This window comes from Lepidochelys kempii, chromosome 20, assembly GCF_965140285.1.
Source record: "Lepidochelys kempii isolate rLepKem1 chromosome 20, rLepKem1.hap1, whole genome shotgun sequence".
Classification (NCBI taxonomy): Eukaryota; Metazoa; Chordata; order Testudines; family Cheloniidae; genus Lepidochelys; species Lepidochelys kempii.
Window position 1 is genome coordinate 19,919,265 of NC_136399.1, and position 20,004 is coordinate 19,939,268.

Genomic DNA, 20,004 nt, shown 5'->3' on the forward strand with positions numbered 1-20,004 from the left:
ACTCAGACAGAGAAGATGGGTGAGGTAATATCTTTTATTGGAGCAACTTCTGTTGGTGAGAGAGACAAGCTTTCAAGCTTACACTGAGCTCTTCTTTAATATTGTGGTACCTACACGGCTACAACACTGCATACTGTGAAACTCAGTCGTTTAATCAGGTGGTGCCTAACTTTATTATATTGGAGGGCCACATAAACCTAAGCACAACCTTGTGTGGGCCAAACAGATTCTATATTTTAATAAGATTTAAAGTCACCTGTATTGATTTATATTTTAAGTTCAGCTTGTTTTGTATGTATTTAGATAGGTTGTTTCTATGTACAGTATTGTCTATTTACACACTTGTGTAAACTAAAATGATGTAAACATGATGACAAAACACTAATGAATTGCCTGTTAGTATATTGTGTTGAAGCAGGCTGTGGGCCTTATGAAATGCTTTGGTGGGCCACGCATGACCCGCAGGCCGTAGGTTGGGCACCCCTGAATGTAGATGGGATATCTTACTGCATGTCAGGAGCTACCAGAAATTGCTTATCTGAGACAAGGGAAAATCTTGTTCTAAGCAGAACCAGAAAATTAGGCCTGTCTTTGGGGCAGAATAAATCTGGGAATCCTAAGTAACCTCAGACAAGTCTACTTTAAAACTCCATTTATACAGGGAAGCATCAGAGGTGGAGCTAACAGTTTTGTCCCACCTAGAACACACCCACACCAGGAGAAAAGAGATAAATGGTTAGCTCCCAAGAGTGGGTTAATATTCTATTAGGGTCTGATTCACTGTTCTCCTGACTTAATACAAAATGGGGGTAAAATGCTAGCAGATCAGAGTGGTGATGTTTTCCACTGTTGTAAACAAGTGTACAAAATATAGAGCAATAAGGGATTATCAAGGTAATTGTGTGGCCCTCTCACTGTAACATCTGGGCAGCCATTAATGGCTTTGATCCTCACAGGAGCCCTGTCAGGGTAAGGAAGTATTATTCCCATTCTACAGCCGGGAAAACTGAAGCTTACAGTGGTTAAATGACTTGCCTAAGGCCATGCAGGACATCTGTGACTAAATTGGGAATTTAACCCAGATCCAGTGTCTTTTTTACCAGAGCACCCTTCTTACCCTGTGTGCATTAGAGAAATATGCATCAATGTAACTACCGCAGTGCAAATTGCCAATGGAGAATTGTGCAGAGTTTCTCTCACAGGGCTGGAAAATAGAAGGTTTGTAACTGTCAGAGGAGTGATGTTCTGGAACAGTTTCCCAGGAGGAGCAGGGGGAGCAAACCAGTTGACTAGTTTTAAGATGGAGCTTGATGAATGTCTGAATAGGATGATATGAAGGGGTTGCTTGCAATAGCAAGGGACTGCACTCTGTGATCCAGGAGGTCCCTTCCAGACTAGTCCTATGTTTTACACTGATTTGACTTAACTGAGCAGTTACTGGAGTAAACTAACAACTGAGGGAATATTTTGTTCAGATGAAAGGCAGGAGAGAATCCAGCAGGAAGGAACAATCCATGCTGACTATAAAACCCCTTATGAGTTAAACAAATTCCTCTGCAATCCCTGACCAATTGTCCTCAGTTGGCTTTGTCTGAGCGCTGTGTGCTTGTAAACACAAGAGAAATTGTATGCCCTGACCTTAGAGTGCAGAAGAGCACTGCGGTGCCTTTGCCACATCCATGTTTGCAGCTGCGAGTTGGAAAATGGTACACACGAGTGGCTAATTATGGGATGGAGCAGAGGGAATTGTGGGCATTTGGTACCGGATCCCCACAATTCTCTGAGACGCGCCTGGGTATCCTCCAATGCAGAGGGACAGTTTCCACAAGGGGTGTGTCTGAAGGCCTCACAGAGGACAGTGGGATGCCTACCCACAGTGCACCGTGCCTTTCACCATTACAGCTTGGTGCCCTATGGACAGAAAATGCTGTCACAAGCAGCCAAATACAAATGGTCTTCACTGAAATAGTTTTCTGGGGTCACTGTAATCCAGAGCAACTCAGTGCGCCACTCTGTCCCCCCTTTAGCGGTGCCTGAGCCACATGCAGAGGTTGATTAGCCTGCTACCGTCTTGGCCCTTCAGAGCTGGATCTTTTAGCTCAAACAGGCGAGGGCCCAGGTTCAATCTCCATTGTCCAAAACCCCCTCAGAGGCATGGCTTAATACCACTATGCCAGCCAAACTTTTACCACTACAGCTTTCTAAGAAAGAAAATTTCTGAGGGGAAATGTTACCATATGATTTAGCACCAGCCATTCAGCACAACAGTTTGGGGCAGGAAGGTACAGTCTGATTTACTCAGCTGATACCTTGGGGGAGCCAGAATGGAATAACCTGGCCTGGAATTTATCCAGGATGCCCTGATGTTTGCGTAAGTGCCATGGGTTCTTTAATGATTGCAAGCCTCTGGGAGGGTGGTTTTGAAATAACACTGGGTATTTCATATCCTGATGTGGTCAAGCAGATGCTAAAATGAAGGAGAGAAGGGGGAAGCGAAACAAAAAAAAGCAAAGCAAAAGTGCCTCAGAGAGATACAGGAGAAGAGGGGAGTCCTTTAAAGTGGGGAGGACTTGCCAAACCAAACAACTCTACATGCTCTGTGTCCAGCCCAGAAAAAACAAAGGGCCTTTCTTTGCTTCCCAAACATCAGATCTTTTGCCAAAGCAGCCTGTTTACCCATTGGAAACGTGAAAGATTTGCTCCTCTTTTCTCTCACAGTCCCCTGCTTCAAGCTGCAATTGATCATAGCCCAGAGCTTCCTGAGGGCACTGGGATTTGGTGTCAGGTAATTACAAGAGGGGGGGAAGCAAAGGGATACCTAACCTGAGCAGGAGCCCTGGGTATGAGCTGCACTGACTATAAAGCAGTAATTGCCTTGTTAACAATAGAAAGTGTCATCAGGAATAATAGGCTCCAAATTGAGGAAGATTAAGCAAATGATAGGTAAGTGGGCTAAATGCTACTTGCTATCCTTTCCATTAATTAAATTAATGAGCCATGCCGCTATTTAAATTATGTGCCTGCTTTCTGTGTGCTCCAAGGGAAAGCAGCAGCACGCCCTTTGGGCTCAATACAGCCTTCCCCAGGCTCTAGTAACAAGGGAGGGAACAGATGGATTGGGAAATTGTCTTTGGATGCTTAAGGTTAACTAGGGTGATATTAGGGCCTTGTCTTATATACGCAACTTATACCCCTCCCCCCCAAAAAAAAGTGTCCCGATTTTTCACACTTGCTATCTGAGCACCCTAAGGTTAAGTATGGACATGTTCTTGGCTGACAGCCCCCATCTTATTGGAAAGTGGTGCCATTCCTATGGCCAGGGGTACATTTAGATTGTAAGGTCTTTGGGGCAGGAACTGTCTTTTTGTCCTGTGTTTGTACAGCGCCTAGAGCAATGGCATCCTGATCCATAATTGGGGCTCCCAGGTGCTACTGCAATACAAATAAATTATAATTAATTATCTGAGTCCATTATTTAATTATTGGGGCCCCAATGTGCTGGGCACTGCCCAGGCACAGAGTGAGGGACAATCCCTATCTCAAAGAGTTCACAGTCTAAAGAAATAAAGGGTGGGAAGGGAAACTGAGGCACAGAGAAGGGACGTGACTTGTCCAGAGTCACACAGCAGAGCCAAGATTAGAACCCAGTGTACTGACTGCCAGTGACATGCCCCATGTGCTAGATCATACTGCCTCCCCTGAATCTAACCTGCTTTAATAATCAGAGCAAGAACTCTCCGGATTAAATATGAAGCTATACACGTGGATGGGTCCAGTGAAAGGGAATTGGGTTCTAATCTGGGCTCTGACGTCAATTTGCCACAAGGTGTGGGCCAGTCATTTCAATCTCTCTGTGCCTGAGTTTCCCCATCTGTAAAGTAGGGGCAGTAATGCGGACCTGTCTCACGGTGGGGATTAACCCATTGGCAAGGTGCTTAGAACAGCAGTCAGCGGTTGTGGTGTTTGTGTGTTGTGACCACCGGTCCACTAGGCTGAAAATCGTGAACTTGCTTCATACAGGCTGGTACATGTCTGAGCATGGCCACTATTGACCACTACAGAGCGGAGGTCAGGTAGTTAGTGAGGTGTCCTGCAATGGTACTTCTGTGTCTTTGTTGGATCAAGCTAGAGTGCTCCAAATCTTCCAGGTCAAAGCCCTAAGACCATGCACAAGATTCTTTCTATTGTCGTAGAATCCCAGCCTCGAAGGTCAGAAGGGACCACAGCGGATCACCTAGTCTAGACTGCTGCACATCACAGGCATCAAAACCCCACCCAGTTACTGCTGTGTAGAGCCCAAATAACCTGGATTAGACTGTATTACAGCCCTCTGCAGACTGAACTGGTGTGTGACAGGCAGAGAATAGGAGGGAGCAAGGTGTACCAATGTCCTAGACCCCTGAAAAGGTATGGAATTGATTTGGTGAGATATACCCAGATGACTCTAGCGAGAGCTCCATGCTCCAGGCCAAAAACCTCAACATCTTTGCCTCTCACATTAATTTAAGTTTTTGAGCAGATAAACTCGGATTAATGGAGTTACTCAAGACCCTTCCTTTGTGCCAGGCAGCTATTTTTAAGGGTTATACAAATGAATGGATAACTGAGATCTGAGTGGAACTCTGTTTAGGACATGTCATTCCTCTGAGCAAATGCTTAAGGAGGATTTGTTCTAATTTATGGGAGGTCAGGAACTTTCCATCTATTTTTTCAACAAATATCAAAATTTTCTGTGGGAAAATTGTGTTTTTCCTCAAATGTTTTGATATTCTGCCTGGAAAATCTAATCAAAATATTTCATTTTGGGTCAAGACAAATCAAAATATTTCAGTTCGTCAAACCAAATCAAAATGTTGTATTCTGAGTCTGTTCAACCATAATCTATGTATGCCCGAGCTGCCTTGGTACCTCCTGGGTGCTGTAGTTCGGATGCTTCATGCCACTATTTTTATGGCTGGACTACATCTCCCATGAAGCACTGTGATCATGTGACTCCCATAATGTACTGTGGCTGGTTAACCAGAGGGGAAACCATGGTGCATCATGAGAGATGTAGTCCAGCCAGGGAGCCCAGACCATAGAGGGGGACCTGAACTACAGCTCCCAGGATGCATTGCGGCAGTTGAGACAGACACAGATTAATATCAGACTGACTGCCTTTCCCCCCTCCCCCCAACCCCCCCCCGACCACTTTGACATTTCCAAATCAAAAGTTTTCAGAACTTTCTGTTCTGCAAAAAGGCCAATATTTTGTCATTTTGTCCTGATTGGAGACAAAAACACGTTTCAAAATACTAAGAATTTCCTACAATAGTTTCGCCCAGCTCCTCTCTAATTGCAGCTGGAGATGGCCTGGAGGCTTAGGGTAGAGCCAAAGAAGTTTGCTGTGTAAAGAAAGCCCCTTGTTACTCAGCAGGGAGGCTCCCTGTGTGTCAGATCTGCTTAAATTACAGTGTTTGTTTATACAGCCTTTAATTCCATAGCACTCATTTTACTGACAAAACCAAGTGTTTGGCCCTGCAGAGCCAGCTCAGCTATGGGGCAGCACACTGGAGCCTTGTGGATCTATCAGATCTGGAGATTGTGTCCTGCTGCCCATCACTACAATATCTGGGCACTTTCCACATAAAATCCTTAGTGATAGCAAAATCTGTAGTAGAACTAGTTAAAAATGTTGTAGATGGAACAGTTTTCAGTTGTTGTTCAGTTATACAAAATTATTTGTATAGTGATAGTGCTTAGGAGTCTCTGGCCTGGACCAGGACCCCATTGTGTTAGGTGCAGTACAAACACAGAACACAAGATGGTTCCCGCCCCAAAGAGCTTCCAAATTTGAGTTTAAGTCAAGAGACAACAGATGGATATGCAGTTTCATCAAATTTGACAAGCTTTACAGGAATGTGTAAATTTCAGTGAAATTTTTCACTGGGGAAAAAGTCAAAACAATTTTAACTTTCTCATTTAGTTTCAATAATGTTAAAGTTTCATTTTGATAAAGTAAAAATGTTTTCTTTCAACTTTATATTTTTATGAATTTTGTTTCTACTTGTACATTAAAATATTAATTTGAACATATCTATATTATATATAATATATAGTTATTTAATCTTTTTTTATTCTAATCTTTTTACATTATTGAAACAGAATGTTTAGATTCCGAATAGAAATGTTTTTGACTTTTCATTCTGATTTAGAAGGAAAACAAATTCTGAGATGTCAGAATTCCCTGAGGGATTCCCCCCCCCCCCCCCCCGCTCCATTCCCTAGGGGATGTTATGAAGTCTCTGGCACTTCTCCCTTTTGTCGGGGGCGGGGGGGGGGTCAACAGTATCATCCAGGTGAATTCTCACTGTGGACCCTTTCTTATCCACTGTGATGTCAGAGGCAGAGAAAACCTGGCTTGGCTTTCAGAGCCCAAGTGTTGTGAGAGGCATCAATGTTTCAGGAGAGACTGATAACAGAGCTGACAGGGAATAAACATGGAACCCCCATATGAGTTTATTTCTACAAGGCCTGTGAAGACAAAATGATCCCTCAAGCAAATGGGAGGTCTGCAAAGTGACAGAGCCCAAATGTCACTTCTCTGACCTGCACTGAGAGAAATTTAAATCCCACTTAGCAATACAAGAGTCAGGAAGGGGGAAAATGGATCCAGCATGGAGCCATGAAATTGACACAGATGATAGCCCTAACTAGACCAACATAAGCCCTACTCCTCTCCTGGAGTAGTACACTGACATAATTAGGTCAACGTAAGCTGCTTTACTTTGACCTAACTCTGTAGTGTAGACTGGGGTCCTCAACTTTTTTCTTTCTGAGGCCCCCACAACATGATATAAAAACTCCATGCCCCCCCATGCCATAATAACTGGTTTTCTGCATATAAAAGCCAGGGTCGGCCACAGGGGCCCCTGCGAAGCTAAGTTGGTCAGGCTTTGGCTTCAGCCCCAGGAGACAGGGCTCAGGGCCCTGGGCTTCAGCCCCATGCCTTGGGGCTTTGGCTTTCTGCCCTGGGCCCCAGCAAGTCTAACGCTGTCCCTGCTTGGAGGACTCCCTGAAACCTGCTGGCAGCCCCCCAGGGGGCCCTGAACCCCTGGATGAGAACCACTGGTATAGACCAGGGCTCAGACTTGGAAGACCTGCATTCAGTTCCCTGCTTTGCTGCAGCCTTATGATAAATCCACTCTATAGATTAGAGAGTCTAGGCCCTTGGACAAGTAACTTGGTCTCTCTGGGCCCCAGCTCCCTCATCTGTAAAATGGGAATAATAGCACTACCCTACCTCACAGGATATGTATGTGGGGGAAGTAGGGTATTGAAGAAGGTGAGGTGATTGGATACTATGGCAACGTTACCCCATTAGACAGACAGCACTTTAAAAGACCTCCCAACAAATTCTACATGTATTTTTGTTGTTAAAAAAAAATACTTTCTCAACACCAGTGATCACTTTCAAACTTGACTTATTCCTTAGGTCTCACCAAGATCTACAAAGTAAGCCATGGTGGAACAAAATTTAGTCAGGCCTTTTGAACTTTTGCAAGGACATTTCTGATCAGAACACAAGAGAAAGAGGATTTTCCTGCCTTGTTCTCTTTTTCACATGCAGAAAGAACTCCAAATGGCCGAACAAATCTTGCTCAAACTTAAAAAAATCCAACAATCACAGCTGGGCTGAGCCAAAGCCTGGAAAAATTTATCCCCAAAGGAATCTGGTTCCGAAAGTTATAAAGTAACCTGAGCAGGGAAGGGAATGATAATGGAAGTTTAATCTCAATTTGTATGTATTGACCCCACCTGCTGTAAGAGACTCCAGCTGTCAGCTTGTATTTTATCTGTGTGATACACCTCTCTCTAATCCATGGAGTATATTTATACCAAGCTGATGGCTCCCCTCCGGGGACTTACCAGCACTAATTGTCTCTTTTCCAGGCCTTGGCCCTTCTGGGCCCTGTTGATGAAAGAAGTACTTGCTCAGCCTTGACGTCCATGCAGCACAGATACAAACTACTTAGCATTTGCTAAGTCATTTAACACCTCTTGCCTGGGGTTTTATCAACCGCTGGGCTGGCTTGCTTCAGTATCGAGGGTGGGTTTCCAAAACACAGGCAAAGCTGTCATAAACACCCAGGCAGCCTGGTTCCCTAGCAACATCAACACCAGGCTTTCAGGACCAGCTGTGGGGTTTACAACAGCAGGAGGTACTCCCTGCGGCTCTAATTGCAGCCCGGGTGTGTGTAAGAGGTATCTTAGCTCAGTTTACTCCTGCTGTAGAAAGCTGTAGGGTAGGGATTGCATCCAGAGTGACCTAGACAAATTGGAGGATTGGGCCAAAAGAAATCTGATGAGGTTCAACAAGGATAAGCGCAGGGTCCTGCACTTAGGAAGGAAGAATCCCATGCACCATTACAAGCTGGGGACTGACTGGCTAAGCAGCAGTTCTGCAGAAAAGGATCTGGGGATTACAGTGGATGAGAAGCTGGATATGAGTCAGCAGTGTGCCCTTGGTGCCAAGAAGGCCAATGGCATATTGGGCTGTATTAGCAGGAGCATTGCCAGCAGATCAAGGGAAGTGGTTATTCCCCTCTATTTGGCACTGGTGAGGCCACATCTGGAGTATGTGTCCAGTTATGGTCCCCCCCACTACAGAAGGGATGTAGGCAAATTGGAGAGAGTCCAGCGGAGGGCAACGAAAATGATCAGGGGGCTGGGGCACATGACTTACAAGGAGAGGTTGAGGGAACTGGGGTTATTTACTCTGCAGAAGAGAAGAGTGAGGGGGGGATTTGATAGCAGCCTTCAACTACCTGAAGGGGGGTTCCAAAGAGGATGGAGCTCAACTGTTCTCAGTGGTGGCAGATGACAGAACAAGAAGCAATAGTCTCAAGTTGCAGTGAGGGAGGTCTAGGTTGGATATTAGGAAACTCTCTTTCACTAGGAGGCTGGTGAAGCACTGGAATAGGTTACCTAGGGAGGTGGTGGAATCTCCATCCATAGAGGTTTTTAAGGCCCAGCTTGACAAAGCCCTGGCTGAGATGATTGGTTGGTGTTGGTCCTGCTTTGAGCAGGAGATTAGACTAGATGACCTCCTGAGGTCTCTTCCAACCCTAATATCTATGATTCTGTGTTGAGGCAGGGATGAGTAGGGAGGATGGCCCAACAGAAAGGGTACTGCGCTAGGACTGAGGACACCTGGCTTCTGTTCCCTATGCCTGGTGTGATCTTGGGTAAATCACTTAATCTACCCTGTGCCTCAGTTCCCCATCTGTTTAATGGAGCTAATTCTTTACTACCTCACAGCATTGGTAGTGAGGAAAAACCCATTGATCAGATACCACAGCAGTGAGGGCTGTGTAAATACCTAGATAAAAATCAGGCAGGTAGATGTAAGACAAGTCAGTAGCAGGGAGGAGAAATGGGTTCAGAGTGCAGCAGGCATGATCAGTTCTAAAATCCTGACTTACATATGCCCCACGGCCTTTGAGAGGAATCACCTGTACTTGCCTGTGTGTCACAGGCCCTGCACTACTAACAGTGGTTCACAAGTGGTTCCTGGTCAAGGCCACCTCTGAGTTATTTGTATTACTATAGTGCCTTAGCACCCCCAATCCTGGACCACGACCCCTCTGTGCTAAGCAGTGTACAAACAGAATTGAAAGACAGACTGCCCCTTGCCTGCACTAGCTGCGAAGTTTCCAGTGGCTGTTGCATGTACCATGATGAGCCATGCCAAGTCAAGGTGGCCACAGCTTTGTTGCAATGGCCATTTCCCTTTGAGCTGCGGGTGCTCCAAGCAGAGTGAGGTCAAAGTGCAGCCGTCCTTCCCCTCCAACATCAGCACTGACCAGGTGCAAATTAACACAATACTGACACCTAAATAGCATGCCCAGAGCGGCCTTCAAAGCATCAGCCACTGGCAAAGACAAGACAGAGGGATGATGAAAGATGCCTGCTTAGCACAGCGGGGGCCTGGGTTCCCCATCCCCACTAGGTGCATCTGAGGCAGTAGGCGGCTTCTCAGCACCCAGCCAACGTGCCTCAAGCCTGTATTGGGGGTGCACTGGGGTGGGGGTCTATGTGAGGGGCAAACCGGCCCTGTGGTTCATTCAAGTCACACTGATCCCATCAGCGAGGAAGCCAGTGAGTAGGGCAGCTTGTGTGACAGAGGCATTCATGTACCGACTGAGACCACGTCCTGCACAGACTCATAGAGGGCACCAGCCTGCTGCCAGGGGGAAGGTTGAGACACAGGCCCACAAGGCAGGAGACCTGGCTTCTCCTCCCTTGGAGACCTCAGGGCACGTCTCTTCCACTCTTTGCCTCACTTTCCCCACTACAGTGCAAGTGTAGCACATTATCTGCCACAGGGAGAGGGGGAGATGCTTCCCAGGCAGGGTTCTAAGTACAAGGTGTCATTAGCAGCTAGCACAGGATTGGCACTGCATAGCTAATTCACTAAATTACTGACTCGGTTCTGGGGAGGTAGGCCCCTACCTTTGAGGGCTAGCAAATCCTCTTGCTTCCAACTTGTCTCCCTCCCACGCTGCTGGTTGAAGACTGACCAGCGCAGACTGCACAAGGCAGCCACGAAGGAATGTGCAGCTAGGCTGGTTCCAGCTGGAATTGTCTCAGCAGCTGCCAACCACCCTGGAAGTATTTGGACTGCTGAACTCAGAGCCTGGATTTGCCCAGCGAACACACCTTGGGAAGCTGCCCTTCCCATTTATAACCTAAACGAGCCTGGACAGGGGCTAAATGGGAGGCAAGACTCTCCCAGCTCCTCTGCTAGCTCCCCCGACTCATTTTCCTCCTACTAGCACAGCACTGGATTATCCCTGAGCAGATCCATAGCTCCAGCTGTATGATGGCAGGCAGCAGCCAGGCATAGCTCCCCACACAGGGCCCAGGAAAGACTAGTCTCACGGTCTTCTTTTGCTGTCTGACATCACCCCAGATACTCTCCTACCTACTTCACTGCAGCTCCCACAGTGGGAACAGCCTCCCATAGATACTCCTTCGCTGTGGATTTTTGGACCGATCTTGTCCTGTTTGCTGCTTTGTGTCACATCAAGACAAGCTCTTCAGAGACAGAAAGCTTGCTTATGTGTGTGTGTTTGGAAAGCATCAAGTTTGGGGCCAGGGTTCATCCCCAACTCTGCCTGATGCCCAGTCTTTGGCTATGACTGCACTACACAGCTTTTAGCGACACGCCTGTGTCACCACCGCTGTGCTGCTAAAAGTCACCCATCGTAGCCCTGTTTGTCAGCTCACCTGCTGACAAAAAACTTCTACCCCCAACGAGCAGCGTTTGACAGCGCTCCCCTGCCAACAACGTTCTGTTCACATTGAAAGAACAAGGAGTACTTGTGGCACCTTAGAGACGAACAAATTTATTTGAGCATAAGCTTTCGTGAGCTACAGCTCACTTCATCGGATGAAGCTTTAGCCCACAAAAGCTTATGCTCAAATAAATTTGTTCGTGTCTGAGGTGCCACAAGGACTCCTCGTTCTTTCTGCTGATACAGACTAACACGGCTACCACTCTGATATCTCTTCACACTGGCACTTGTTGTGGCAAAACTTTTGTCTTTTGGGGGGTGGGTTGGGGGGAAAAGGGTTAACACCACTGAAAGACAAAAGTTTTGTCATTCAATTGCCAGTGTAGACATAACCTTAAGCATTCCAGTGCCCCAGGGTGGACTATCACAGCACAGCCAATGAGTTATGCCAGTGCCCTCTGGCTAGGCATTTTGAATACACCCTCTCTACAGCTAACTTGATTCAAGCTTTGAGTGTCCCCAAGGCTATAGCCCTGGGCTTATGCTGTCAGACAGTCCCTGTGGCCATGCAGATGGATTCCATTTCAGTTCATAGCAGAGTGGCTGCTTCTTTGAAGCAGGTTAAGAGGCTGAGTTGCCTTTCCCCAACATTTAGGTGCTGCGAAGACCCCAGAGACAGAGGGAGCCTCATGACACAGAACATAGCCCAGGGAGTTCTGCACTGAACCCAGTAGCTTATGGTAGAACTGGAGCACCTGAGCTAGAGCACCTGCAATTCCTAGCATCCCTGCTTTGTATTCCATTCTTGCCAGGGGTGTTTTAGGCAAAGGCCTCTCTGCACCAGTTATGGAGACCCTTCCCTAGACCGAGGTATTTCACTAGGTTTCCACAGACTGGCACCTATTGGCATCAGGAGCATGCACAGATTCAGAGCAGCATCACCCTCGCCCCGCCATTCTCACTGTGGATCCTTTCTTATCCACTATGTCGTCAGAGGAAGAGAAAACCCAGCTTGGCTTTCAGAGCCCAAGTGTTGTGAGGGGCCAGAGTCTGGGAATGCCCTTCCTTCCCTAATGGGCACTTCTTAGCAAGAATAATGAACATCTTTGTTGATGCTGATTGTTCTGGACTGCGGGGTGGGGGGAGGTGCCTGGGACTGAAGGGATTGCTGTGTCCAAGTGCCATTACAAGGGAGTCAGCCTGAAGAAAGACTAGAGCTGGAATTTGGCCAGGACACAAGGATTAGACACCCCGATTCTAGTGGGAAAGTAGCCTGGGAACTTGACCATAGATGGTCAGAACCTCAGATGTTATTTCCTGAAGCTCACCAGCACCTCCCACCACTCTGAGAAGAGAGCACGTCCCCTATTGAGTCACCCATCCCAAGTCCTGCAGCACCTAAAAGCTCCCCCAGGGCCAAGGCCTCACCCTCCTTATCTTACCAAGGTCTACCCAGAGCACAGCCCTAGGCAGCATGGCTGCAGGTACAAGTATCAGCTAGCAGGTGGGTGCACATTAGGGTGACCAGATATCCCGATTTTATAGGGACAGTCTCGATTTTTGGATCTCTCTCTTTATATAGGCTCCTATTACCCCCCCACCCCCATCCCGATTTTTCACACTTGCTGTCTGGTCACCTTAGTGCACATACATAGAGGAAGTGGCCTAAGTGGTTCCCTGTATGCCAAGAACACACCAAGAAGCTACATTCTGTATTTCAATACAGTATTTATTCACCTTCCCTCAATCAGGGCTGGGCCAGACAGATTTGGTTAGGAGACAGGGATACCCCCACCTGCATTAGGACATTCACAACCGCTCACAATAGACCAGACACAGGAGGAACACACAGCAGGAAGCTGGCTCCATCACATGGCGAAGAGGATGAGGAAAGCCACCATCAGGCAGAAGAGCCCCATGGCCTCGGAGAGTGCAAAGCCCAGGATGGCGTAGGAGAACAGCTGCTGTTTCAGGGAAGGGTTTCTGTGAGGGGAGGAAGAAAGCACCAGTCAGTGAAGCATGTGGGAGCATAGTGAGCATCCCCCATGCTGCAGGGCTGGGCACAGCAGCCCAAGAGTCAGATACACCAATGTGCATGGAGGGAGAGCAGGATGTCTCTTGGCATCAGCCAGAGGGGGCTGCTCAACAGTAAGGTAAAGCATTGCCAGCTCCTAATGGCCCATGAGGTACTTTGCTCTTGATCAACCCCCTCTGGCTGATCCCCAGGGCAGTCTTTGAAGGGAGCCAAGCACAGCTCCTCCTGGCCAGAGGGAGAAATCACTACAATGCAGAGTCATGGGGAGAGAACAGTCTGGGAGCACTAAGGCTAGTGCAGTCCCAGCCTCTCCCACCAGGGGGCAGTGTAATGATGGCTGGCTACAGAGGAGCTCCCAGATGGTTGAATCCTAGATTCACTCTAGATGGGTCTTTACATTCAAGAGTCCCAAATTCATGTATTTGGCAGACATGTGATGGTCTGAAAGAAGCCTGACTTGCTGCCTACACCTGTCCCCTGCTCTCTCAGTGCTGGGCAACAGCACTGGGATTAGCACATAGTGCTGACAAAAATCCCAGTGTTATGGGTTTAGGGTGATGAGCTAGACAGTGATGAGCTGCCAAAATCTTAACAACCGGTTCCCTCCTCACCCCACGAGAGGGTCATGGCCCGCCCCCCGGGACCCCTGCCCTATCCACTCCCCTCCCCCCTGACTGCCCCGAAGACCAGACAGGAGAGTCTCGTGGGTCACCGTAGTGGGTGCCCACCCCGCCCCACCCCTAAGAGCCAGAAGGACCTGCCGGGGGGCAAAGTGGGGAGTCTCCATAGTGCTTACTTAGGGTGGCTCCCAGGAAGCATCCGGCAGGTCCCTCTGGCTCCTAGGGGCGGGGTAGCGTAGCTGGGCGGGGAGGGGGGAGAAGCAGCCGCTCCCCACACTGATCACATCAAAAGTGGCGCGTTAGCCACCGACTCTGCGGGTGCTCCAGGGCTGGAGCCCCCACAGGGAGAATTTGGTGGGTGTCCCACCGACAGCTCCCCCCGCCCCCCAGCTCACCTCACCTCCACTCCTCCTCCTCCCTGCTCTGCTTCTCGTCCCCCCACCCCCTACTTCCTGCAAATCAGCTGTTCGTGTGGGAAGCAGGGGTGGGGGGGCTGAGAAGCAAGCAGTGGCTTCACGCTCAGGCCCAGGGAATAAGAGGCAGAAGCGAGCTGGGGATGCAAGGAGGGCCGCCTGCGCTGCAGCAGGTAACCCGGGGGTGGGGCGCGCACAGGGGAACCGCTCCCCGCCCCAGGTCACCTCTGCCTCCCTGGGCCTGAGGGCGAAGCTGCTGCCTGCTTCTCAGCCCTCCCAGGCTTCCCACGTGAACAGCTGATTGCGGGAAGCTGGGGGATGCGGGGGTGGGAGGAACGTGGTGGTGCCTTCAGGGGAGGAGGTGAAGGTGGAACAGAGGGGAGCTGGGGCCAGGCAGGGAGCTGCCACCAAATTTTCCCCGTGGGTGCTCCAGCCCCGAGCACCCTTGGAGTCGGTGCCTAAGGCGCCACTTTTGGCCGGTTGTTAAATTTAGAAGCCCTTTTAGAACCGGTTGTCCCGCGCAACTGGTTCCAGCGAACCGGCTCCAGCTCACCACTGGTAACGATAAGAAACCAAAACCCACCCTGACCACTAGAGAGAGCTCCACAGCAGGAGGAAGTGGGAAAATCCCACTTTGTTTCAGAGCCACCAACAGGCTCCTTGGGACAGCCCGTGTTGCGGAGGAGAGGATGTGAACTCGGCACCAGGCTGACTGCTCTGGAGACTCCACAGTAGAGGCATAGCAGGGGACAGTGCCAGGGCAAGCTTTCCCAGTGTCCCCTACAGCATGCCCCACCCTGCCCAACAATGACCCCTCTTAGTGGAAGTTTGGCCTCCACAGCCCATTCAAAAGCATCCACTAGAGCTGGCCGGGAGGGGGCATTCCCACCCATAAAGGATGAAACTGAAACCCACCAGATTCATTTGACCCACAGATTTCAGGCTGGATCTGAATCTGTGCCCTAGACAGGAAGGGCTTGATACTCAGTAAGAGTCCTCAGCAGTCCTGCTCCTACCTCAAATCTCCTGCTTATACGAAGGAGTGGTCAGACCAATTTAGAAATGCTCCTCATGGACAGTTGATGGTCCCTTCCACTGACAGTGCCAAGAGCATTGGCCAAGATTGAGAGCAAAGGCCCAGGGGACTGTAACAGACTAGGCACTGTATCCAGGTTCAGTGGAATCAATCACTATTCCTTTTAAAGAGGGCTATCACATAAGGAGCTGCCATCTTAACAGGCTGAGGCTGCACAGAAGAGCTTAAAGAATCCAAGTCCCACACGGATGCACAGGAAGAGCAGGAGACTGGGTTCACTCTTATCAGCCTGTTACAACTGCTCTGATGGGTCTTGCTTTCACTTGCACACCCGCTCAGGGGCTCATACTGGGAAGTCCTAGCCAGATGTCAATCATTTTTTGTCACGGTCCAAATTTCTTGGTCAAGATATAACCAAGGACCAGACTCCAGAGAGAGAAAAAAAATAGATCAATAACTAATAAATAAATAAAAAGATTTCGGAGTCCATTTCAAAAGGATCTGGTTGTCCAGATTTGGCCCGTGGTCTGCTTGATACCCCATCCCAGGCCCTGCCTGCACCAGCTGTAAGCAAGCCAGGGGACATGGTTAGAGCAGGGGAAGAGCTAACTGATACAGGCTAATTCCTTACCTGGCATAGCCAATAATGAGGCTGCCAAATACGGTTCCAATGCCAGCACCAGAGCCGGCTACTCCAACTGTGGCAGCACCGGCACCGATGAACTTCGCCGCAGTGTCAATGTCCCGGGAGATGGAGCTGGTGTGGAACTCCCGGCGCAAGGCTTGGAGGAGGGCATTCTGGGGCACTGGGGTGGAGCCGAGCTAGGATAAGTTGAAGAGATGAGAGTGAAATTCAGCTGGAGATGGAGCTCCAGAAGTGTTTTTTGCCAGCTCTCTACCAGGGCATTGCCATGGAAACATCTGCACTGAGCAGACTAAGGACCACAAGAACCCAAGTTTCTCACATGGTTTGGAGAGCTGACTTCATGGGCCTCTAGAGGGGTGAGGTTGTGAGTTAGGCTAAAGAGAGGGGCATACTTAGTGCACTGAGCCACAGAACTGGGAGCCACTTAAGCTCCTTGTAACCTCAGGAAATTGCTTCACTTTGGTGCCTCAGTTTCCCCATATGGAGGGACAATTCTGATCTCCCTGGGGTTTTAGTAAGAGAAGGTCCTGTGACTTGCTAGGCCTGGAAATGAATACCTTAAAACTACTGGCGAGCTGGATTTCCAGCATTATAAAGCACTGGCCTAGAAGTATTCCTGAGATATTGGGTTTACAGCCATCTAGTGCTCCTGCTGCGTCTCCCCCCCCCGCCCCTTTCTATGGGATCCTTCAAGTGAAAGGCACTAAAGTATTTTAATTGTAATACATGATCCTTCTATGAAGTTCCACCTACCACTGAACTGCAGCCATGGCTGGGGTGGAATTTGGCAGCTGTTTAGCAGTGTAGAACACTTCTGGTCAGGAAGTGACTTCTCAGTTGAGCCCAGGTGAGCAATTTGTGGGCGCAGACTAATTACAAGTTGAGAGCTGGCCGGGACTCCAGGGCTAACCTCCTTGCATGTGCCAGAGGACTTGGGTCCCGTTCTCAGTATTCTGCCTAATACAGCTTGTAGCAGCACAGCGCACTCTAGCCCCATGCTGGGGGATTGGTTCAGAGTTGACTTGCAAGGAAGAGCACCTCCTACTGAATCACCAATCCCTTTCCAGAGGGAGAGCTTGCAGCACTGTTAACATGCTTTCTTCCGTTGCCCAGATTTGCCTTTTGCTTTATGATTCTTCCCTGAGCGATTAAGCCCAGAAGCCCGACAGAGCAAGCCAGCCCAGCTGAGTCTCCTCACCCAGCAGGGATTTCCACCCCCCAACTTTGCTCTAGTCAAAGAAGCTATGGAGTGGAATATTTGTTCTGCACGCCCCCTGCTGGACCCAATGGTTAAGTCAATTCAAGCTCCGACGATCCTCTCCATTTTCATGGTCCAAGCTCAGCGTTTTACCTCATCTGTCCTGGTCTCCGGCCTGCTCAGCAGGGAGGCAGAGACTGGTCTGCACAGCAGCCTCGAGCTGTTCCTCACCTGCAGACAGACAAAGTAATCATTCAGACGGAGCCGCTCTGCCCAGAGAGGCAATGCAATACAATCCCTACCAGATACCCAGCGCCAGCTTCCTGCAAACCTGTCAGCTGAGTTATGCGGAGACTGAGAGGTCACTGGAAAGGAACTGGAGCAATATTTCCCCCACCTTGCAGCTCTGCAGGGGGCCGCAGCATTTACACAGCGCCCAAAGTGTGCCAGGCTCTCCCCCAGTTGTTAGCTGGGGCTGGCCTAATGCAGAGTGACTGAATTATTTTCAGGGACACCAGAGCAGCTGTTGCTCCAAGAGTCGAGACAGGATGTCTTCTGCAGATCATCTGCATGAAGGTCCCTCCAGTGGCTGGGTGGACAGCCTGATCCTGGAAGGGGTGGAATCTTCAGAACTCAGGCCATGAATGCCCTGCAGCAGTTCTCTGGGTCAAATCTAACTCTGGCATAAGTGGAAGCAATTGCCATTGACTCCATAGCTGAATGTGGCACTCCATGTCTCTGCTGTGGGGTAGAGGAATGGTAGTACTTTCCCCGAGGGCAGCAGGAATCCCCACGCTTGGTAGCAGCACTGGCATCGCGTTGCCACTTCCTGTTTTAATACGTTCCAAACCAAACGTTCTCAAGCAGTGCTTAATTTGTAATGAAAGAGATGTCAGGGCTCATGCAATATTTTTTACTTTCATAATTGATGTGGCAAGCCCAGAGGTGCCAGGGCTATAGAACTGCTAAGTCTAGAGGTCCTGGGGCTCAGCCCTGGCACAAACTAAGCACTGTTCTCAAGCCTCTCTCTGTTCCCACAGCACAGTCCATGCTAAGACAACACAAAAGAAGAAGGTTACCCCAAATGTTGCCTCCTCATGGACCAGTATGGCCCAGGACAGTCCATCTTGGAAGGTAATCCTGATCAATCTTGCCCATGGAGCTGACTGAATTACTATGACAGCAAGTAACCATTACCTGGAAACCAGCCACAGTCAATGTGAATTTATGCCCTACTGGAACCCCAACACAAGACTAACACAGAAGGGAGGAGAGGGGAACTGAACCAGGAGACAGTCACTTACCTGGGGCAGACAAGCACCATCCAAGAACCAGCCCTCTCTTACCGAGGCCTTGTCTACACTACAGTTAAAAGTTGATCTAAGCTACACAACTTGAGTTACGTGAATAGCATAACTCAAGCTGACGTAGCTTAGATCTACTTACCGTGGGGACCACGGCACGTGATATCGAGGAGAGACGCCCTCCCGTTGACTCCCTTTACTCTTCTCGATCCGGTGGAGTACAGGAGTTGACGGGAGAACAATCTGCGGTTGATTTAGTGGGTCTTCACTAGATCTGCTAAACTGACCACCAATACATCGATCGTTGCGCAATCCCCCGGTAAGTGTAGACAAGCCATGAGACGCTACACAATTCGATGGAAAATGGAGAGTGCTTCCTGTTTACCAGGGGATCACCTTATTGCTGGCACTTGCCACCCCAGGCTAGCACAGAGTTAGCAGGAAGCACCTCCAGTTAATCAGTGATTCCCTCCTCACCTATGAGCTGATGAAACAGGAGGCTGGGGTGGCTGTATTTGTTGTAGCCATCTGGACCAAACTCAGATCAGAGGAGGGATTCACTTAGTGTCCGGCTACTGAAGCTGGCGTGAAGGATGTAGCCAAGCAGGGCCCATCTACAGTAGGACACTGTGGTAGGGGAGCAGATCTCCACAACATAGCTCTGCAGGTCAGTGTACACAAGCGTGTCTGAGATGTGCCCCAGCCTTGGGTGGAGCAGAGCTCGAGGCATGGTTAAGGATCCCTTGACACTGAAGCATGTTGTGGGAATAACCAAGTCCTGACATGCGGGCCCTGAGGGCAGGCAGACTGACACCAGGGCAGCATTACTGAGAGCCAGCAGCCAGTTACAAGTCTAATGGGTTGGCAGCCCCAACGTTGCAGCAGGCAGCTTAGCTCAGAAGGAAGTTTTATTACACCTCCAGAGACAGGAAATGCCACCCAGCTAATTAGTAGCTAATAGGAAAAGGTTACAATTATCTGGCCTGTCGAGGGCAAGTTACCACTAAACTATGGTGCCGAGGGATTCATTGGTAACTGGCTAAGAGCCCCAACCATTTTGCATAAGATGTAGACAGCAGCTACGGTCATCTTTGATACTTAAGTGTGGTCTGTGGCGACTACAGTTCCCAGCATCAGTAATACCCGCAGTCCTCACCTCCATAATGATAATGAGGCTGGCCATGCAGCATATTGGCCATGGTTTAGCTACCCTTACTTTAAGCAGATACAGACTGACGTGAAATCTACTTTTTTTCCCCCCCAATGTACTCCCCTAGAGGCAGAATGTCCGAGAACAAGACTGGGAGTCAGGGCTCCTGGGTTCTATTCCTAGCTTTGCCGCTCACTTCATGGGACACTACAGTGTTGAGGACTGACTGCCTGGACCCGTGCTTCTTACTGCAAAAAGACCCCTCCACCTCAAGATGACTTCACTTCGACTACTGATCAGCCTGTCCCTCCTTCTGGGGTTTT

General features: G+C 49.1%; 1 protein-coding gene across 4 annotated transcripts in view; it reads right to left on the reverse strand.

The window, feature by feature from the left end:
• Window positions 1–12,987: 12,987 nt before the first annotated feature.
• Window positions 12,988–20,004, reverse strand: part of ATP5MC2 (ATP synthase membrane subunit c locus 2) — a 234,131-nt gene continuing 227,114 nt past the window's right edge. For all 4 annotated transcript variants that reach the window (XM_073318448.1, XM_073318449.1, XM_073318447.1 and 1 more), the window contains exons 3-5: window positions 17,381–17,458; window positions 16,015–16,205; window positions 12,988–13,262 (exon numbers count right to left, since the gene is read on the reverse strand). In XM_073318448.1, the coding sequence (XP_073174549.1) occupies window positions 13,148–13,262; window positions 16,015–16,205; window positions 17,381–17,458 (384 nt within the window). In that variant the 3' untranslated portion in view covers window positions 12,988–13,147. The remainder of the gene's footprint in view (window positions 13,263–16,014; window positions 16,206–17,380; window positions 17,459–20,004) is intronic.